General features: G+C 36.7%; 1 protein-coding gene across 1 annotated transcript in view; it reads right to left on the bottom strand.

Moving 5' to 3' along the window:
• LOC127446827 (formin-like protein 2) overlaps positions 1-19,068 on the bottom strand; it is a 157,541-nt gene extending 138,473 nt beyond the window's left edge. The window contains exon 1 of the mRNA XM_051708093.1: positions 18,712-19,068. Within this exon, the coding sequence (XP_051564053.1) occupies positions 18,712-18,825 (114 nt within the window). The 5' untranslated portion in view covers positions 18,826-19,068. The remainder of the gene's footprint in view (positions 1-18,711) is intronic.
• Between the last annotated feature and the right edge of the window lie 4,958 nt (positions 19,069-24,026).

Below are 24,026 nucleotides of genomic sequence, written 5' to 3'. Positions count from 1 at the left end.
GCTCTATAGAGTGATCGATGTGAATGCACAATGCAGCAACACGCGTGAAGAGCCAAATTTGATTCTTGGTCAAAATGCCACTCTTGACACAATATAAATGTAAACACAGACGTTAATGTATTGCGAGAGTGTAAGCAGACAGGACAAAAATCTTATATTTTAAAATATCAGATCTGTGCAATGTGTAAATGCAGCCTAATAGACCTTAAAGGGGTCATGAAATGGAGATCAAAATTCCCTTGATATTTAGACATATAAGAAGTAACTGTACTATAAAACCATAATGTACATTTCAGAACATAAAACTTCCTCCCCAGTCTTAAAAGAGCATTTATACTGTAGCTGCCACCCTCCTGAAATTTCTCCTTTTGAAATAAGTCTGTTTGTGACACCACGAAACATCGTGTATTTACACATCTCACAACATGCATCATCACACCCTTGGCCCCACCCACTGGCGCTCAGTTTGAGAGAACAGACCTTGTGTGTCTAACTATTCCTGAACACGGAAGGGGACCCATCTGGGCTATATTGAATTATTTTGTATAAACAAACGGTTTTATATCGGCTGGAATTTGTTTTGTGGATGATCACACCATTGAGACAGTTCTGTGATTGAATCTACACATTCTTTGTGTTCATGCTTCCTATTTGCTGTGTTTATTTTACAAAGTATTTTCTGTTATGTAATTTTTGAGGCAAAGTTGTCATGGGGGCTCGTGGGCGTTCATGGACCTTTTGAGTTTTAAGGGATTGACGCCGGTTGGCGCACCCCTCGGGGTTAATGTGCATGTTTTTCTTTTTTCTGTTTGTTTTGTTCAGGGGTTGATTGTTTCACTAATGGGGAATGTGGTCAGTACAATTTTGTTTTTCACACACAATTTATTTTTTTTATTATATCAATATGTCAGTTGTTAATATGAGTGTACTATCTCTCTCCACATGGAATTTAAATGGGTTGGGGCACCCCATAAAAAGAAGGAAGGATAATTCTTTTCTTAAACGTAAGAAATATGATATAGTGTTTCTTCAAGAAACACATCTCTCCCCGCAGGAAGCTGAAAAATTTGGGAAGATATGGGGTGGACATGTTTTTTTTTAGTGCTGGCTCAAGTAAGAGCAAGGGAGTCATTATATTGATTAATAAACATCTACAAATCAAATTTCTCAAACAGATTAAAGATAAATTAGGGAGAGTCATTATTGTGTTAGTTGAAATTCAAGGGCAAAGATTGATTTTGGCTAATATTTACGCATCTAACACTGATGATCAAGGCTTTTTTATAGATCTTGAAGGGATATTGCAAGCCGCTGGCACCCCTCATGATATAATATTGGGAGGAGACTTTAATCTTTTGATGGACTCAGTCCTTGATCATAGTGAAGCAAAAGTGTGTAAGCCCCCTAGAGCAACATTGATGCTTCACAGGATGTGTAAAAATCTTGGTCTTACGGATATTTGGAGACTTTTGAACCCATCTGGTAGGGACAATACATTTTTTTTCATCAGTCCATAAGATTTATTCTATTTTTTTTTTTATATCCAAATCCCTTATTTCATCTGTTGTGGATAGCTCAATTGGAAACATTTTAGTCTCAGATCATGCCCTGGTGAGTTTAGAGGTGATGCCACATATAGAGAAAAAGAAATCATATACTTGGCGCCTTAATGTGTCCCTTTTGCAAAATCCTGATTTCCAACAAATGTTAAAGACTGAAATCAATGTTTATATGGAGACCAACTGGTCCTCGGTATCCTCTGTGGGCGTGGCTTGGGAGGCACTTAAGGCGGTTCTTAGGGGTCGGATCATACAGTATGCCTCATTCATCAAAAAATCCAATGCACGAGAACTTGTGGAGTTGGAAGAGAATATTAAAAGTGCAGAGGCAGAGCTGAAGTGGCGTATGTCATCTGATGGCCTCAGAGAATTGACCCGATTGAAAAACAGATATAATACTATTTTGTCATGGAAGGTGGAGTTTTGGTTATTCAGGGCAAGACAGTTATACTTTGAGTCGGGTGACAAAGCAGGGAAGCTTTTGGCTAGATATATAAAGCAGAGAGAGTCTCTTTCCATCATTCCCTCAGTGAAATCTGCTGGTTGTGAAATTTTTACTTCAGCCATTGATATTAATAATGCCTTTAAAGAGTTCTATATTGATCTTTATAGTTCCACGTCTACTGGTGAAGATATTAGAAACTTTGTGGAACCATTAGAACTTCCTAAACTGACGATTGAGCAAAAAAACTCTCTTGATTCTGAGATAACCTTGGAGGAGCTTGATGAGGTAATTAAGTCCCTACCTACTGGCAAGGCTCTGGGGCCAGATGGGTTTGCCGCTGAATTTTTTAGATCTTATGCTACAGAACTGGCTCCACTTTTGTTAGAAGTTTATACTGAATCATTAAAGAATGGAAAGCTTCCGCCAACCATGACACAAGCCCGGATCAGTCTGATTCTTAAAAAAGACAAAGATCCAAGTGAGTGTAAAAGTTACCGTCCAACCTCCCTGATCCAACTAGATGTAAAAATATTGTCAAAAATTCTGGCTAATCGATTAAGTAAAGTTATGACATCTCTTATACATATAGATCAGGTGGGATTTATTCGGGGCCGTAGCTCTTCTGATAACATCAGGCGTCTCATCAATATCATGTGGTCAGTAGCGAATGATCAGTCTCCAGTCGCTGCCATCTCACTTGACGCTGAAAAGGTGTTTGATATGGTAGAATGGGATTATCTTTTTAAGGTTTTGGAAATGTATGGGTTCGGAAATACTTTTACTGGATGGATTAAGTTACTTTATAGACACCCTGTAATTTCAGATTATTTTACTTTGGATAGGGGAACTCGGCAGGGCTGCCCTCTTTCCCCTTTATTGTTCTGTCTTGCCCTGGAACCATTAGCAGCCGCGATAAGAAAGGAGGATGATTTTCCAGGGGTGGTGGCGGGAGATGTGGCGCATAAACTTCTGCTTTACGCAGATTATATTTTATTATTTGTCTCTGAACCCACTAGATCTATGCCTTGCCTCCACAGAATTATTAATTCCTTTTCCAAGTTCTCAGGATACAAAGCTAATTGGTCTAAATCCGAAGCTTTGGCTCTGACAGCGTACTGTCCAGTAACGGCTTTCCAGCCAGGCGCCTTCCAATGGCCCATACAGGGCATTAAGTATTTGGGGATTTTATTCCCAGCAAATTTGTCTGATTTAGTTAGTGTCAATTTTGACCCTTTCATAAAAAGGTTTTTGAGCGATGTGGGCAGGTGGGATTCATTACATTTATCTATAATTGGGAAGGTTAATGTTATTAAAATGAATTGTATTCCAAAATTTGACTACCTGCTACAGTCCCTACCTGTAGATGTCCCCCTCTCTTATTTCAAGCAATTCGATAGCATAGCGAAGTCCTTCATTTGGAATGGTAAACGTCCCAGATTGCATTTTAATAAGTTACATAGGCCGATTGACAAAGGTGGGCTAGGGCTACCCAAGATTTTGTTTTATTACTATGCGTTCAGTCTCAGACATTTGACTCATTGGTCGCTTCCACCTGAAAGAGCCCCTCCCTGGTTTGTTATTGAACAGGCAGTTCTTGCCCCTATTTCACCGTTACAAAGCATCTCTATCAAACTAATTGGAAAAGTTAAGTTACACCCCGCTATTTCGCATTTACACTCGGTATGGACTAAAGTGTCCAGATTGTTTAATTTGGACACTTATTTAAATGTTGCCTCAAGCGTATGGCAGAACACAAGATTGTGTATTGGCAAGTCCCCTGTCTGCTGGCCAGATTGGATTGTGAAGGGGGTTGCTACACTCGGTGACCTATATGAATGTGGTGTGTTGAGATTGTTTGAAAACTTGATCCAACATTTTGGGATCCACAGACCTCAGTTTTATAGGTATTTACAATTGCGCCACCTGCTTTGTACTATTTTTGGGAGTAGCACACACCACCCCGAGGAGGCAGATGCTTTGGGAGAGGTGACTGTGGCTTTTGGAAAAGGTCATGAGGCATCAGTGTACTACTCCATGTTAATTCAGAGTATGGGGGATGGAGCTTTAACTTCTATTAAGAAATTATGGGAGAAAAATTTGAATTTGGTATTGGAGGATAGAGTGTGGACTAAAATTCTGAAAAATGTCAAGTCTGCATCTAGAGATGCAAGGGTTCACCTTATGCAATTTAAGATTTTACAAAGACTTTATTGGACCCCCTCTAGATTATACAGGCTTGGTCATAAAGACACACCCACATGCTGGCAATGCCAATCAGAAGTTGGAGACATAGCCCATGTTTTTTGGGGATGCGTTAAGATCCAAGATTTTTGGTTAAAGATTCAGAATTATTTGCGTGACATTCTGGACACTCAAATTTTACTTTGCCCCAGACTTTGCATTTTGGGCGATGGGGAAGTTATAAATTCGGGTGACAAATATATAAAAAATTTATAAAAACTGACTAGCGTGATGATCAGTAGACAAATTATTTTAAGGGGATGGAAGTCAGACGGAGCGCCACAATTTGCAGAGTGGTGTGTGGAGATGGGGAGGGTGGCGGCTTATGAGAGGATGATAGATGGAAGGCTGGGGCGGGAGGACTTATTTTTCAGGAAGTGGGGTAGGTATTTGGCAGTTTTGGAGGACTCTTGGGGAAGGGATGAGGAGGGAGATGTTTAGTTTAATTATGTATATTTATTATATATTTTATTTTTATTTATTTTTATTTTTTATTTTATTGTTTGTGTGTGTGTATTATTTTATGTGACCACAGGGGTGTTCTTTGGGGTAGGGTGGGGTTGGTGTTTGGGGAGGGATGTTAATGAGTGTTAAAAGTTAAATGTTGATTCGGTGTGTATATGCTGTGTTTTTCTCTGTTGTGCTTTCTTTTTGAATCAATAAAAAAATGTTAATTACAAAAATAAGGGCTTGTTCGTTCTCTACCAATTGAGTTTCTTATATGGCTGTATTTGAGGGGCTCACAATGTTGGCATTTACGTTGAGGTCTTAAGGAGGTGCTTAGGCCAAAACCAAGCATTTCAGACAGAGGGCCAAAAACGGTGGAAAATGATCATATATTACTAAATTATGACTGTTTTGGTGAAAAAATGTTTAAATAACATTATCAGTGGACCTCAGGGAATAGCATTTCATGACCCCTTTAATATTAATCAGACAACAATATTGACAAGAAAAACTGAAAAGCACTCACTGTCCTTGGCTGGATATCTTTAGTAGCTTTAAGCCCAGTACATTTCAATGACAGGCCTGCTTCTCAGTCAAACCCTGAGAATTTTGCATTTATCTTTCGTAAAGGAAATTGGTTCTTTAATTCACCAAAGGGGCATTCAAATGATCACAAAGTATAGTCAGGACATTACTGATGTAAAAACAGCACGATCATTATTGAAAAAAGTCATTTTCGATCAAATCTAGACAGGCCCCATTTCCAGCAGCCATCACTCCAACACCTTATCCTTGAGTAATCATGCTAAATTGATCATTTGATACTAGAAAATCACTTGCCATTATATCAAACACAGTTGAAAGCTATTTGGTTCATTAAATGAAGCTTAACATTGTCTTTGTGTTTGTTTTTGAGTTGCCACAGTATGCAATAGACTGACATGTCTTAAGGTCAATATTAGGTCAAAAATGGCAAAAAAAGAAACTCATCAGTCAATCATTGTTTTGAGGAATGAAGGATACAATGCTTGAAATTGCCAAATAACTGAAGATTTCAAACAAAGGTGTACACAACAGTCTTCAAAGACAAAGGACAACTGGCTCTAACAAGAACAGAAAGAGATGTGGAAGGCCAGATGTACAACTAAACAAGAGGATAAGTACATCAGAGTCTCTAGTTTGAGAAATAGACACCTCACATGTCCTCAGCTGACAGCTTCATTGAATTCTACCCGCTCAACACCAGTTTCATGTACAACAGTAAAGAGCAGACTCAGGGGTGCAGGCCTTATGGGAAGAATTGCAAAGAAAAAGCCACTTTTGAAACAGAAAAACAAAAAGAAAAGGTTAGAGTGGGCAAAGAAACACAGACATTGGACATCAGATAATTGGAAAAGAGTGTTATGGATTTTAACCCCATTGAGCTTTTGTGGGATGAGCTAGACTGTAAGGTGTGTGAGAAGTGCCCGACAAGACAGCCACATCTATGGCAAGTGCTACAGGAAGTGTGGGGTGAAATGTCACCTGAGTATCTGGACAAACTGACAGCTAGAATGCCAAGGATCTGCAAAGCTGTCATTGCTGCACGTGGAGGATTTTTTGATGAGAACTCTTTGAAGTAGTTTAAGAAGTTCTGAACATTTTTTTCAAATTGTAATAGTAATTTTTCACGTTATTAATGTCCTGACTATACATTGTGATCAGCTGAATGCCACTTTGGTGAATTAAAGTACCAATTTCTTTCCATAAGAGCAAAATCTGTACATTTTTCAAAACTTTTGGCCACCAGTATATATATATATATATATATATATATATATATATATATATATATATATATATATATACACACACACACACACACTACCATTCAAAAGTTTAGGGTTACAAATTTTTTTTTTTTTTTCACATTTTAGTAAAATAGCAAAGTCATCAAAACTATGGAATAACATAAATGGAACTATGGGAATTATGTTGTGACTAAACAAAATCCAAAATAAATCAAAACTGTGTTATATTTTAGCATCTTCAAAGTAGTCACACTTTGTCTAGAATTTGCAGACATGTACTCTTGACATTTTCTCAACCAACTTCTTGAGGTATCACCCTGGGATGATTTTTAAACAGTTTTGAAGGAGTTCCCATCTATGTTGGGCACTTATTGGCTGCTTTTCTTTATTATTTGGTCCAAGTCATCCATTTAAAAAACTTTTTTTTTTAAATAAAATTGTAGCTTTATAATGAAATAAATATGTTGGCACAATTATATTTTTGTCTACAAAACTAATTTCAAACATTTAAGCATACACCTTCACATCAAAAGATTTTTAAGATCATGAGAAACTTTTCAGGCAAGTGACCCCAAACTTTTGAACGGTAGTGTATATATATATATATAAGGCTGAAAGACAATGTCGACAATAAAAAAATTCGTCAAAAATTTTCATTGTCGAATAGTCATTTGATCTAATTTAATGTAACATGAGATCATATGAAACTAATGATGGCGTGCGAGAGGATCACTGCATCTTGCGCCTGATTGAGGAGAGAAAACACAGTCCAGACGCACTCCAAACTTTCCAAACAGCTTCAGGAGATGTAGATTGCAAAGTATGATGAAATTATACAAAAATACAAAATAACTAAACACAGAAGAACTCCGGTAGAGCCGGAGCTGCTGTTCCACTGAAGCAAAACTTGCATCTTTAAAGGAAACACCCCGCTGTTAAATCTTTAATGCATATTTTATTAAAGTTCAAATAATAAGGAAGCAGGTCATGTAATAAGTACAAACTCCGAAACTGGCATATCTCTGTGCGGTCAGCGCCACTTCTGTGAGTCACGTGAAGTGACCCGATCGGGGGAGAGATTGAAACTGCACCCGGCTGATGTACACTCTGGCGTGAGTGCACTCGTCCCTCACGCACACTTCCTTCAGTTAGATTATAACGTGATTGCTCACCACTAAGTGAATCATAATACATGTGTTGCGGCGTGTCTCTTATCATGAAGAAAATTGGCATTACGCAGCTTTATTAATAAGAGAGAGTTTGTTTTTGTGTGAGTTAAAGATGGATTGAAGTGAACAGAAATGTGAGAGAGGGTAGTCATCACCCCATTATACACTGCAACAAAATACATTTGTGATTTGTTTTTGTTTTGGCTTGTTTTTCAATATAAATATCTAAAACTCCCTTAAAACAATATACATTTACTTTAGCAGCTATACTGCAGAAGAAAAATAGTTATCTGAGAATGTTGAATATAATATTAAAAATACAAATATTTTAAAATATCTAAAAATCCTTTAAAAAGATGCATTCACCTCAGAAGCAGCATATACGATATTTAGACTTGCTTTTAGAGAATAGATCTTGAATAAGTATATTTGTCTTTACTGCACTCAAGTTATAACCAAGTGAAAAAATACACTTATATACAAAATACACTTATATTTAAGAGACAATCTCTTAAAGCAATTCTAAATATCTTATATGTTGCTTCTCAAGTAAATGTATCTTGTTTTAAAGATTCTTAGACAATTTTACATGGAAAACAAGACAAAAACACTTGATAACAATAGGATTTTTTGCAGTGAATTTCTTTACTGAATTAAACTTAATAAAAAGTATGTTTTCCCTTTAATTCAGTGAATGTCATTTAGAGGTATTTTTAAAAGATGATTTTGTCCTCTTTATTGTTAGTAAGCACGTTTAATACAACCTTTTATGTCGGGGCACAAGCTGAATAATCAGTTAAGAGCTAATGATTAATCGTTGCAATAATCACCGAATAGTCGAATAATTATTATAATAATTGTTAGATTAATCGTTATCAAAATAATCATTAGTTTCAGCCCTGATATATATATAAGCTGTAACTTTTTAAATAAAGCAGTGTTTTTAATAGCATATGTGTTTATTTATTTCTCAGTTGTTGTGGTGCTGTGGGGGTAAAAACACTATAACGGGATGCCATAGTTTAAAATTTTGGGAATTACTGACCTATTGAACACTTTGCAATCGGAAAAACACATAATGTTCGATTCATTAAAACATGACAACCAAGATAAGCTTCAACAACCCTACCAGAAAACATATCCAGACATTACAGCAAGTAAACAACTTCCCCAGACAGTTAACAGTTAAAATTCTATTCGGAGACTGTTGTCCTGAAATGTGACTGACTGAACCACCACAGCTTCCCAAGCCAAAACATATACAACACAGCCAGACCTTCTTTTCTGAGTTTACGTACATGATGTAAACACGCAAGGATGAATTACGTAAGCCTGCGATTTTGCACCAAATCTGAACCGACAGCTAAAAATAAAAATCATTATTGAAGGCTTACCAAAGTGTATCGGGGTAAGACAAGGACAGGGTTTTGAACATAATTTTTTATGTACTACTCACTCAATAATGGACATTTGTTTATTGTAACCAAAATAAATCTTACGTAGTGCAGCTTTAATAATGACAGAATATACATTTTTGGGCAATACAACCAAGACAAAGATGATCAGATTATCCCTATCCCCTGACTAGGTTAAAATAAAGTCTCTTAATATAATCTGTGTGTTATATTAAGAATAAACTGTCACACAACCAGCCCAACTCATAAAAAAGCTAGTAATTCCACCGTACTGCTGTGTGTTATGAGGAAGTGCTGTAGGAATGGTGAACACAGCATTTCCATTGAGCCATTCATGGAAAAACTACTGCAATTTCACTGATATAAGTCACTTTCATGTAGCAGTGAGAAGTCTAAGACATTAAGCCAACATGTGACTCATATAGGGGACTCTGTGGTCTAGACTGTCCAACTGTTCAACTTTACTTCTTTAAAAAGCAAACTCTAAAGCACTTTTAGATGGGCAGTCAATCTTGTGTTTTGGAGAAAGGTTTATCTTGTTGTCTCTAGCATTAATAACTCATGACAAAATCATGGTCTTTTTATGACCAATAAACTTGTATTGCAAGCTACATTCCTCTACCATAGTGAAACCCATTTCTGTCATTCTTTTCCATGCAGAAACAGTGAACAGCTGTGTGTGGCTGCTATGGTAACCCCACTAATGCTTGGAGATGTGTTGGAGCCTGAGGGACATTACTCAGTCGCAAACATGGCTGCATCGAGGTTTTACATTTAAATAGAGACGTCCACCCTCCAGCTGAATGTATAGCCCAGCCAAAATGTTTTCAAAGTACTTTCACTAAAGACCTTTAGACAAATGAGTTTGAAACCAAGAACAAATTAGAACAATTGTGGAATATGTGTTAATAAATCACTGCGACTTGAACTGAGTTGATTCAGTTTTTCAGAGTTGATTCAGTTGGTTCAGTTTTTCCAGTTTTACCATTGTACTTAAAGGTGAAGGGTGTAATTTATGTGCCACTAGTGGCACCGGAATTGCAAAAATAATGATTTTGAATTAAGAAAGCCCTGAAGTGGGATGATGAAGCCCCCGGAAAAGACAGTGGGAACTCAACTGGCCCTGGTGCGCACTAGCACGCCCTGATTTGGCCCGATAGTGGAAAAGCGGCTACTGAGGTACTTCCAATTGAAGTAAATGGGGTCAATCATAAACGTTAAAATACTCACTGTTTCAAAGGTATAGCCACAAGATGTTGATAATATTTGTGTTAACATGATTTTAGTGTGATAAACTCATTTTTACTAACCTTTTCTGTGTAAAGTCATATACAATTTTACAACTTTGTTGCCATAACGACGTAAACTGACATAAAAATTACTATCTAAACAACTTTACAGCTCAAATAATATACATGTTTTAACAGAAGAATTAATGTAAGTGCTTTTATAAAATTATTAGCTTCACATTTCTGCCTTTAAACCCTCCAAAAATTGGCCCCATTGACTTCCATTGTAAGTGCCTCACTGTAACATCGATTTTTGCTTTTTTTAAAGAAATGTAATGTCAAAATGTAAAATGCAAATGCAAAATTTTTTTTTTGGTAATCAACATTATGCCACAATTGCTGTCGATTGAGCTTAACTTGTTTTGAACCTGAAATATTCCTTTAAATTATATTTTTGACTTGGAAAAAAAAAAAAAATGAAAATGTAGATGTTACCACATGAAGCACATTTTTTAGATTAACATTTTCATTGTCAGTGTTTACACTATTCAAGGAAATTAACCTGTTTTCTGAATTATTTCTGTAAAATAAACAATTTACTTTTAGCCTAAACATTGAAGCTTGTCATTTTCATGGCCAAGGTCATGGCTTAGAAATAGCATAACTTATCTCAGCCAGAAATAAGCATTTGTTTTTAGTTTTAGCTATACATCCTGAAGTTCCTGTGAGCATATTAAGAATTTTTTTTAGCAAAACTCAAGAGCTTGAGAAACTGTACAATAATTGTTGTTTTGTTTTTTTATGTTTGTACAACTTGTAAGTCAAAATGTACACTCACAGCCCGACGTGAAAACATGTAAAATAAAAATCTTAAATTGAATATTGCAATCTGCACTCAGACAATTATCAAAAACTTGTGTTATGAATTCAAAGTTGCAAACAAATCTTCGCAAATGTGTAAAATCACATTCACATAAATACAACGACATACACAAACTTTGCGTATTTACTTTTGTACTTTAATTCAGATTCATAATACAACCACAAGTCTGCACCTCTCAAATCTGACACTATAACTTCACATTTTCATGCCTTGACTTTTGCAACAACTTTTGCAATAAACCTGTAGCAGAACTCACTTTTGCACTTGTAAATCCAGATGCAAGAAAGCAGATAGCCGGGGCAACTGTGACCAATCACAAGGGAAGGAACAAACGATGTCGGACCAATCAAAACAGATTATATTACCTACTAAGGTGATAGATGTCTACTTTATAAAGAATTCAGAATAAGTTATAATAAATCTACATAATTCAGAATAAAACGTATTAATATATGTCATTTTTAAATGTCTTTTATATGACAGTAATTCTTTTGTTAGTTCTAGTTAAAGGTCTCTTTAAACTTTTCTGTTTAAAGGTCTATCAATGTTATTAGCCCGTCCATGCTGATCAGTAACAAGAATCAAGCAGTAGCTGGTGCTTAACACTTTATAAGATACACAATTGCCTGATCATGATCTGTAGAGATAAGCAGGATTATTGTGCCATATTGTGTAATTCCTGTGACATATTGCCATCTATATAATGGAATTTTAAGTGAACAACGAAGAGACTCGTTTCAAATAAGAACGCACACTGTGTTGAATTAGTATCAATCATTTTTATTTCACAAGTGGGTCTCTTACAATAGTTATAGGAATATTGCAATTCATTTATCTAAGCAAGTATGGCTTCTGAGTTTACAATTAACCTCTGCTTGCCAATTTGCAACAATGCAATATCAGCTAAAGCATTAAAGTAAACATAAGGGAAACAAGGAACTGATATATTAATTTAAAAGGCTGATGGCTGCAGTGTATGCACGTGTAAGTAAATAAGACAGGCTAATTAAATGTCAGAAAATGACTAAAATATAGCAAAACACTGCACTCTAACCATTTCAGGTTTTGTCATCCTAGCTATTATGTCTCTGATATTATTATATTATTCAATAATTAATTTTATTTTAGCTGTTGGAATAATTTTTGGGTGACAATTGAGAATTTCTAACATCACTATGATTACTACTGATACCCAACCTCTTTTATATTTTCCACGGATATATGGAACTCATGGCATATGACAGCTGGCTGGATGGTCGCATCTCATGAAGTTTTACAGAACGCAAACATCCGACAGAAATATTTCTTCAGAGAATTCTCTCATTGACATAATTAGACATTACATGTGCTGTCTGTCAGCGCCGTGTTCTGCGTTGATCAGCATGCTAAAATTGTCTCTTTTGATTTGTTACATGATAAATTCACACGTAATCATTTTATTGTCAAGTCCCTGAGATTTTATAATCCAGTCTCTAACGTCAGAATCTAGCTGTTGGAATAAAATATGCCAACACCACAAAACATTATGAGCTGAAAATACCTCTGGCCCAGTTGGACCCGAAACATATTTCCATCACCATGAACCCACTGCACGTAGAACCAGCTACGTAAAAATAATAATCTCAGATGCTTGTTAGTGGTCTTTTTAAGACAAACAGCACGGTTCCACATATTCGGGATTTTTCATGACCCCTAACCCACCATAATAAACTTTTGTGAAACTTTTGTGAAACGGACATGAATGATATGATATTACCTTTGTGTGTGATAGGTGTGAAATCACTCTTCTAAGCAACTGAACCAGGGCTCTACAGCACAAGCATTTTATTCGAATTTGCGAGTGAAAATAACCGCATGCGACTGTGAATAATTATTTGAGTGCACAGGTGTTTGTGGCATCTGACATCCAAACTCACAAACTTATATTGTACAATCAAAGAAAAACTCCCTAGTGCATCTAAACTCATATGCAAAGTATTTTCAAAAAATATGCGTTAGTCATTTTTATTTTATTTTTTATTTTTTTTTATGAAAACAGAATTAAGATTCAAAAACTTTTTCAATAAAATATATATATATATATATATATATATATATATATATATATATATAAAAAATTACTTATATTTTATGGTAACTACTCATTAACCAATTTACGTTTTTTTAATGTAGCATTTTTACAGGCTTAAAAAAAAAAAAAAAAAACTGATCCCCTTTTCTCCCAATTTGAAATGCCCAATTCCCACTACTTCGTAGGTCCTCATGGTGGCGCGGTAACTCACCTCAATCTGGGTGGTGGAGGACAAGTCTTAGTCCTCCACTTCTGAGACAGTCAATCTGTGCATTTTATCACGTGGCTCATTGTGCATGACACCACGGAGACTCACAGCATGTGGAGGCTCATGCTACTCTCCGCAATCCATGCACAATTTACCACACACCCCATTGAGAGCAAGAACCACTAATCGTGACCACGAGGAGGTTACCCCATGTGACTCTACCCTCCCTTGCAACCGGACCAATTTGGTTGCTTAGGAGACCTGGCTGGAGTCATACAGTCTTTTAACGTTAAAATTACGGACATTTGTTACAGTGCAATTTAAAATTAGGGCTGTAACAGTCCTCTATCTTACATGTCAGAGAGCATGAGAAGCAGGTGATCCTGAAACACACAAATTAGGAATAAGACTTCCAATCTGCTCTAACAAACAGTGACGTCAGCCGTGACAAACCAGGATTCATCCACCTGTTACCACAATAAGAACACCTGTGACTACTATTAGATGACCACAAATAAAAACAGTGAGCCACAAACTCAGACACTGATGGAGTAGGACTCCATTTTGCAGGAGTTTTCATAACCAGTCCACAATAATCTGTGTTGAATATTTACAAACATTTGAAACTCCGTAAGCTTTTCAAATCCTTTAAATCTCAGTTTGCAACATTAGCCCAAACAAAGGGTGATTTCAATTGCTTTTTTAATTTTATTTACGAGCCACTAAAGTGTTATTAGACAAAACTTTATTATATAATTCAAATATAAAATTCATAACTATGTACAGCTAAATAAATCTCCTTAGAGAAATTGATTTTAGTGATAACGTGTTATTAAATAGTGTTAAATTCTTCAAGTCAAGCCAGTGATTTTAATGCTGCGTTCCATTTGTCTCGGAAGTCAGAGCTCAGGACTCGGATCAATGTCTTATCCGTTAAAAAAACCCAGAAATCCGAGTTGGATGCGTTCCATTACACACAACACGACAAGTCGGAAAAAAAGATGGACGCCTCCAGGAAAGTAATTGTTGCACTAGCTCTTTTGGAGTACAGAGAGCTACAAAATAAGTATGCCCTTCACCTAAGAGACCTCAAGGAAGATGACAGAAAGCGGAGGAGGTATGTTAATGTTTCCGCGTATTTGATTGTATCAAAACATGTTAACCCGTTTTAATCGAACCAGCGGTGTAAACAAAGGGCAATGCCCTATGGAAGTACAAATGTATATTTGCAATATAAATTTGCCTAGCGGGGTCTATGTGTAAATGGTTTTACGGTTTGTAATGTTAGGCAGTGTTGTTGTAGCAACATTGACCATTGTTCTTATAGCAGCAGCGACCATTGTTGTTGTTAGCAGCAGCAACCAAGCCAATTTTAGCTGTACCAGTTTATAAACAACACATTATGCGGTAATTCACGGATAACAGGATCGTAGCAACATGCCTAGGCAACGGTAATACAGTATTGTGTATACGACTTACTAAATTTGACACAAAAAATACAAAAGTGCTAAAAGAAAAACTTTAAACCCACAGCATACTACAGTCAATGCTCTTCGCAGCCATCTTGCTTTCTGAACTTGGGGGTCCTCTGAGTTCGTCCAACTTTCCGACATTGGGGGGCGTTCCAATCGTCAGTTCTGGTCTCGGAACTCAGAAAATAACTCGGAGCTCCGACTTCCAATACAAATGGAACGCACGATAACTTCACACAAAACTGTAAAGAATTCCCCATGAAGACTACAGTACCCACAATCCTGAAGTGAGATCCACCAATCAGAGAAGCCACTGTTAACACTGAAATGTGAATTGCATCAACAGTTTACAGCTACAGGAGGTTTTTGTAGAGACGAGCTACAGTCCTCATCTGTCTGTCCAAAAATACATGACACAATACGTAATGTAAGGGAAGTGTTACGTAAAGCTGAGGAAGTGTTAAATAGCCTACACACCACATGTCATTACTTTGTAAAAATCAAACTGAAACGATAACTGCCAGACTAAAGTGTTGATTTTCAAGTGTTGAAAATTATTTTGACGTAGCACATTGTATGTAACACGGCTGTTTTCTGGTAAAATAAACACTTGAGGCGCTAAAACAACAACTCAAATCACAAGTCAAATGGCAGATGATCAGTTCATAAACACTTATTTGCCACTCTGTTCTAAGTCCAGAAAAGCACGTGAGATGAAAGTGTCATAAAAGCACCACAAAATGACGTGGTTGCTTCGACAATTGCATTTTTCATCTCATATTTGCTTTCATGACAATATTGGTTAGGTTTAGGTTTAAGTTTTAGAGTAGGGAGGTAGTTTTTTTTTTTTTGTGGTGTTTTTTAACACCATTTAACTTGCTTTTAGCGCCACACAGTGGACGTTTCACCTCGGAACTCCCACAATTCATGTAATGAACCTCGTAATATAATTTTTGCAAAAATGTCACCACAGTCAAATAATTTTCATGAGATCAAGCTAACCATTTAAAAAAAAAGACAAATTATTGTTTTAGTTAAATTAAAATCAAACATTTAAAAAGCATGTAAACTTATTAGTGGTCGCCCATGCCACGGCCTCTATTTCCCATTCATTCAAGGATATTTCCTATGCTTTTACCCATAGGCGATAGTTTTTATTGTATTATCCTATAGAGTAGGGTGTTGATACATATTTCCCGATTCGGTTCGATTCAGATTTTGATTCTGATTAATTTGGGTATATTTCAGTTATAATGTCCATTTTGCTTACATATAAAATACATTCTCTCTCATCTAATGCTGTTATTTATACAGGGGACCTTCTAGCTTGGAACATAATGAATATATTGATTATACAAATTTCATTGTATCGTTAGTTTATCATTTTGGTCACATTTTAGATTAAAAGTGAGTGTCTTACAGCATCCGTGCTATGTGTGATTAGAATGAAATGTTTCTATTTATTTTTTTATTTTTTTTATCAACAACTGACTGTAAAGAACAGAAAGTCAAACTAAACTTTTATTCTCAGCTTTTGATCTCGCTACTGAACTTCTTCACCACTATACTACTCAATCACTGGTGAGTGAAATCTGAACATTTACCAGCCAGTGGCTAATCACAGACATTTTTAGCTGCATATGCAAGTAATTTACTCACATCCATCTTGGGATTTATTCATCAATATCATTCAAATAAAGATTGGATGAGTAGGAAAAACTATATATATATAAATATAGTTTTATCCACCACTATTGTCATAGCTGATCATTTCATAATTGTTCACGCAGTGTTGCCAGCCATCGACCAGCCTAAATCATGCATGGCCCACTGGGAATTAGTCTCCTGATTAGCAACTCTTGTCTTGCACTCAGTGAGAAAGTGGTGGCCAAGAAATAAGAGGCCAATGAACAGAGACTAAGAGAAAATTTTCTCCCTGAGGATATTGAATGGAAACTACTCATCCTGCCTCCACAATTGTTAAAAGGCTCTGTGAAGAAGAGAAACCAATCCAACTCTACTTAGTTAGAGACTGAAATCCCCCATTCTGCCACAAACTGCATTTCTTGACAAAACCTCCACTAAATAGTGTGTTTGAGAGTGTGTGTGTTAATTGAAAGGGTTTGTCTAGTTTTAGTGAAGCATTAGGTCTGACCTACATTTAAAGTCCCCATAAAACCGGCACTAGCAGATGGCCAGAAATCACACACAGCACACTTCTGGTAGCTGCATACTTATCTCATACATTCCTTACATTCTTCAGACACGGAGGCAAAGGATTGCTCATTCCAATTTCATGACATCATTTCCTGTGCTGTATTCAAGTCACTGTTACGCTGGAAAGAACTGGATGAGTAGAGCTTATGTTTAGAAACAGCTGTTGTAGACAATGGCACGTGATGCCAGAGTTTAAACAAATGATGACCATTAGATATCTTTCTTGATGTAACATGAAGATCCTAACAATGGGCCATATTAAATAAAAAGTATTATTAAATAAAATGAACTTGTTTGCATCTAAACAGATGAGTCGATGAATGCACTGGTGGAAGAGGCAATGTATGAAAAGCAAACATTCCCAAGACAAAATATAGAGGGTAAAAGATCTTAAAATGTCTCTTCAGCTGCTTTTTGAGTCCTTGAACTTTGACAGAAAGACACAGACTGCTTTAAAGGTGCACTCAGTAACTTTTGTCTTTGTGTCATCTTGGACTTACACTGACACCTAGTGGCTTGGATGCAGCATCATTGAAAATCAATAGTTTTCAGTTTCAGATGTCATTGCAGAAATGTAGTATTCACAGTCAGTCATTATTACTTTAATCAATGAGTGAAAGTGTCCAATAACAGGACGGTTACTGAGATTAAGTGAGTAGTATTCAGCTGGTCATGTGATTCTAACATGGCAGCCCCCATGTGTGGACCCTCTCCATGTAGAATAAAACAGCTTTTATAAGGTTACTGATATGACTGGAGTCTTCATTTTAATGTTTCAAAATTACAATTCATGTCTTTAGGAGTTAAACTTTTTTAATGAGGAAAAAAATGACTGAGTGCACCTTTAATAGTGCATACCAAACTGCACAAGTGCCCAGCAGAGTCCTTATACACACCTGTATGAGTTAACATTCTCAACAGCACATTAAACATCTATTACAACTGACCACGTCATTTCCTTAGGCTAGCTGACAAAATTACATCAAATTACCATTCCAGCTTAAACTGTTTTGTTTCAGTCTACTAAAAATAAAATGTCAAAGTAACCCAGACACAGACCTGAATCTCAAAACATGACATTTAAAACGTGCCCAGTTATAACACAAATGAAATATATTTCTAAAAAGCTGTAAACTATTCAAATTCAACAATACTAAAAGTATAATGTCAAAGTAAAAATCTCTATTTAATCACAAACTTTCAACAAAACTAGTGTACTTACATAAAAGAACAAGTAAATAGAATAGAATAGGATAGAACAGAGCTGTGACAAACTACAAAAGTAAAATGTCAAAGTAAATATCTATTTCTATTCTACAAAACGGATTCCTAAACTTTCTACAATATTAATGTAAAAAGAATATCAGCTACCAACTGAATGAATAGAATAGAGACAAAAGTAAACAAAACTGATTCATAAACTTCCGTTAAAAGAGACTGGACTACATTAGAACAGAATGGAATAGAATCGAATTGCAACAAGTAGAAGTAAACGTTGAAAGTGTGCATCTCTTTCAAGTTTCTTTATGGTAAGTTTGGCTGATGATAATCAGATGAATACTCACCAGAACCAGCGCAAATCTCTCCTCGAGCTCCCCCGGGTCGGGCATGGGCAGTTTCAGAGGGATGTGCGGTCCTCTGTGGTCAGTGTGTTGGTCCATGCTGCCTGCGTTCCCCATCTCTCCTCCAGCACACAATCACACTCCTATTCAGCGGGTTTGTCCTGTTAATGTCCAGTATATCCAGTATCACTGTCTGTCCGACTTTATCTTGAACGCTTCATGGAGATAAGTAGCAGGATCCGCGCGCAGCGGCATTATAACTTCACACAGGCAACAAGAGAGTTAATAACGTGTCCTATCCGCATATTGCACGATGTCCGCACCACTCCCAGTGAGTTCTTCTGTTCTTCATGATTCAGCCTCAATGATTCAAGAGATCTGAAACACACTTCAGCGGAGAACTGAAGTCGCTGGAGCTACACTCCGCCCCTCAAGCGGATTTACCAATCACTCATGAATATTAATAACGTAACGTGACGTTGGCTTGGTCTGCGTTGTTTGAGTGGCTGAAAGGCAGACCTTCCTAAATATATGCTAATTGTTTATAAGTTAAAGATTTGTATTCTGTCATTATATAACATGCAAGAATACAAAACAAACAACAGCCACAAAATTCAGGCATACATAATACATTAAATCATGTATTGTTATCTTCACTATCTTTTTGTTTACAGTGTCCAAACGAGTGGCATATTTAATTAAATAGTCATTTGCTAGGGGTGTGGCTAAGAGTGGGAGAAAACAAATCCAAGTTATCGTCCAATTTTATAGCTAGTTTTCTATTTCTATAAAACAAATAGGCTAACACACTAAGGTTTAGTTTTTTGTGCTTAACATTAAAAAAAAAAATGTGCATGAAAATGTACATAATATGATTGTTTAAAAAAAATTAAAGTTATAATTAATTTAATTATAAGATATAATTAAAGTTTAAAAAAAAAAAAAAAAGAAAAAAAAAAAGATTCCTTATTTTATGGAAAGCTCTCAAGTATTGTTAAATGCACAAAACTCTAGGAGTCATTCCACAGTGACATGGAGATATACAGACACATACGCTGCGTCCGAATATTCATTCTTCCCTACTTTATTAAACATTGAATTCAGAAAGTATTCAGACCCCTTCATTTTTTCACATTTTGTTATGTTGCAGCCTTATGCTAAAATGTTGTAATGACAAAGCAAAAACCAGATTTTTGATAACTTTGCAAATTTATTAAAAAGAAAAAACTGAAATATCACATTTACATAAGTATTCAGACCCTTTGCTATGACACTTGAAATTGAGCTCAGGTGAATCCCATTTCTCTGGATCATCTTTGAGATGTTTCTACACTTTGATTGGAGTCCACCTGTGGCAAATTCAATTGATTGGACATGATTTGGAAAGGCACACACCTGTCTATTTAAGGTCTCACAGCTCAAAATGCATATCAGAGCAAAAACCAAGCCATGAGGTCAAAGGAACTGCCAGCAGAGCTCAGAGACAGGATTGTGTTGAGGCACAGACCTGAAAAAGGCTACAAAAAAAAAAAAAAAAAAAAAAAAAAAAAAATCGGCTCCATTGAAGATACCCAAGAGCCCACTGGCCTCCATAATTCTTAAATGGAAAAAGTTTGGAACAACCAGGACTTTTCCTAGAGCTAATCGGGGGAGAAGGGCCTTGATAAGAGAGGTGACCAAGAACCCGATGGTCACTCTGGTTGAGCTCCAGAGATCATGTGTGGAGATGGGAGAAACTTGCAGAAGGACAACCATCACTGCAACACTCCACTGATCTGGGCTTTATGGCAGAGTGGCCAGATGGAAGCATCTCCTCAGTGCAAGACACATAAAAAAATCACCTAAAGGACTCTCAGACTGTGAGAAACAAGATTCTCTGGTCTGATGAAATGAAGATTGAACTGTTTGGCTTCAATTCCAAGCATCATGTCTGGAGGAAACCAGGCACTGCTCATCACCTGCGCAATACCATCCCAACTATTTCTAGAAAGAAATAACACGTATAAAGTTTTTTTGCATAGTTTTTGTACTTTAAATGTTAAAAAAAAAAAAAAAAAAAAAAAAAGATGGGCATAAAAAATGTACATACATGATCAAGTAATTAGTTTTTTTTTTTTTTCAAGATTCCTTATTTTATGGAAGGCTCTCAAGTAATGTTAAATGCACAGTGACATGAGACATGACCTAAGGAAAACGTTCCACAATGAAATGGAGATAAACATGACAATATTCATTCTTCCCTACTTTATAGTATGCTAAAAACTGTATTTCTGTGTCCCAAATGATGTACAATACACTATGCACTACAGAATACACTTGCAGAATATACTACGCATTTAGCCATGTAGTGTATGAATTTTCAAAGTGTAATATCATCATTCACCATTATTTACTATTGTTCTGTAAGACCAGCACTGCAGCCAGGTAACTTCGCCCCTTCTGCAACAGCAAGCAGCGAGCACTGAGTGCATGAAGTTTCCAACATTCCACACTCCGGTTTGACGGTTGAAGTAGTTCATCATCCGGGTGCTTGAAGTACACTTTTTTAAAAAAAATGCATTTTCAGTGTAAACATGCACTACTTACACTACAAAATGGCATCGAATGGTGCAGAAGTGTGCGGTTTGGGACGCACCTTATGCCAATGGAGTACTATTTCCGAATCCTCAGTATTCATAGTCCTTATTCACAGCAGTGCCATCTTTGATTTTTTACGGGAATGACAACGATGCTGTGAGGGATAGACTTAGTCTCTTCAATGGGTTGTAGTGTAGTTTACAGTGTTTTTGGATCGTTCTGCGGACAAAACATTGAAAAAACATCTTTTAAAAGAACATTCAGTAGACAAAAATCTCCAGACAACAAGAGCTGTGGAAAATCAGAAGTGATCTATGGGCGTTTTATATCTTTATACTGTTCATGCCATTGAAGAGACGGTAAGTCTATCCCTCACAGCCTCGTTGTCATTTCCATTCAAAATCAAAGATTGCACTACAGCGGGGCCTGGTAGCTCAGCGAGTAAAGAATGCTGACTACCACACCTGGAGTCGCGAGTTTGAATCCAGGGTGTGCTGAGTGACTCCAGCCAAGTCTCTTAAGCAACTAAATTGGCCCAGTTGCTAGGGAGGGTAGAGTCACATGGGTAACCTCCTCGCTCTCAGTGGGGTATGTGGTGAGTTGTGTATAGATGCCGCGGAGAATAGCGTGAAGCCTCCACACGCGCTATGTCTCCGCGGTAACGCACTCAACAAGCCACGAGATTGATGGTCTCAGATGCGGAGGCAACCGAGATTCGTCCTCCGCCACCCGGATTGAGGCAAGTCACTACACCACCATGAGGACCTAGATCACATTGGGAATTGGGCATTCCAAATTTGGGAGAAAAAAAAAAGATGGTCTATTACAAGTAAGCGAGAAATACCCAGATTACCTATTATTTCTGGCAAGATTCTGAGGTGCATATCGACTGGACACATTATGATCCCATAATACCTCTGAAGCCGAGAAAACATCATGTTCAAAATGCAGAATTAAAAAAAAAACAAACAAAAAAAAAACATTGGAGAACAGTGAGTTGTACGGGTCTTTTCAATTGTAAGTGATATACACAAAAAAAATTCTTCCTTGTGCTTTAATGATGCTTGCTTAACAAAACCAGTGTAGATTATTTTATTTATTTTTTTTTTTTTGCTGTTATTACATCATATATTTGGGTCACATGTCAATAACCACATCACTGGATCAAGTATTTCCAGAATCTATTCATCCTACTCACATACATACCTAAAGAACATACTGTTTTACCGGCTGAGAAGCATGTCCATCATTAAAAACAGTACATACTCTGATAGTACGTGATTCGGGGCAGGTATGGATGTGATTCCTCGTCCAGCAAAGGATGACTTCAGTTAAGGAATGTCTTGGTTTCGTCCAGATTCACTTATAGGGCGTTATCCATTTCAGAGCTCAACTATAGCAGACCAACTGACTGTGATCTCATGCATTTATTTCCTTTGGGATGGACATGTGTAATATCATATTAAGACACATGGTTCTTTTAATGTAGTGTAACTCCTTTATCCACTTCAGATTTTTTATTATAGACATACGCATTACAGTTAAGTGGACAAGATGTAGAATTTAAGATGCAATGGATTAATATCTTTGAGTTTTATCTGTCTGTCTGTCTATCGTGTATGTCTATGTGTCTACAGTGGCAAGTTTTCTGTATTAATTGGTCATAAAATATGATCTCATCTTCATCAACATCACAAGTATAGACAAACACAATGTTCTGAAGCTAACAAGACACAAACAATTATAATCTTTCATGTCTTTATTAAACACATCCCATTAAACATTCACAGTCCTGTGGAAAAATTAAGTGAACCCTTCGATTTAATAGCTGGTCGAGATTTAACAATAGAGGGTTAAGGTCTGGGCTCTGACTGGGCCACTCCAAAAGGTGAATTTTCTTTTTCTGAAGCCATTCTGTAGTGGATTTACTTTGATGTTTAGAGTCATTGTCCTGCTGCATCACCCAACTTCTACTGAGCTTCCGCTGGTGAACAGCCACCCTGACATTATCTTGATAACTTGGGAACTGATTTTTCCCTCGATGATGGCAAGCAGTCCAGGCCCCGAAGCAGCCCCAAATCATGATGCTCCCTCCACTGTACTTCACCATTGGGATGATGTTTTTACTTTGGTATGTGGTATTGGAAGTCTTTAGCTGTCCCTCTAGGGTTCATTTTTACCTTATTGAGCATTCTGCGTTGTGCCCTTTGAGTCATATTGGCTGGACAGCCACTTCTAGGGAGAGTAGCCACAGTACTAAATAGTCTCCATTTATAGACAATTTGTCTAACTGTGGACAGATGAATATCTAAGCTCTTCGAGATAACTTTGTAAACCATTCCAGCTTTATGCAAAGAAACAATTCTTGAATGTAGGTCTTCTGAGATCTGTTTTTTGTGAGGCATGGTCCATATCAGCAGATGCTTCTTCTGAACAGCAAACTCAAAATGTTTGAGCATTAGCTCAAACCCACACCTCCAATCTAATTTCATTAACTGGATGCCAGGTTGGCCAACTCCGGACTCTAATTAGCTTTTGTTGACATCATTAGCCTAGGGGTACACATACTTTTTCCAAACTACATTTAGAATGTTTGAATGATGTATCAAATATGTTCAAGGACAATACAATAATTTGTGTTATTAGTTAAAATGGATTGTGTAAACTCATTATTTTAACTTAGATGAAGTTCAAACTGGATATTAACACAAATTTATACATAAATGCAGGTAATTCCAAAG

The sequence above is a fragment of the Myxocyprinus asiaticus genome, chromosome 10 (assembly GCF_019703515.2).
Source record: "Myxocyprinus asiaticus isolate MX2 ecotype Aquarium Trade chromosome 10, UBuf_Myxa_2, whole genome shotgun sequence".
NCBI classification, from domain to species: Eukaryota; Metazoa; Chordata; class Actinopteri; order Cypriniformes; family Catostomidae; genus Myxocyprinus; species Myxocyprinus asiaticus.
The sequence above is the reverse complement of the archived record's forward strand: the minus strand, read 5'-3'. Positions and strand labels throughout refer to the sequence as shown.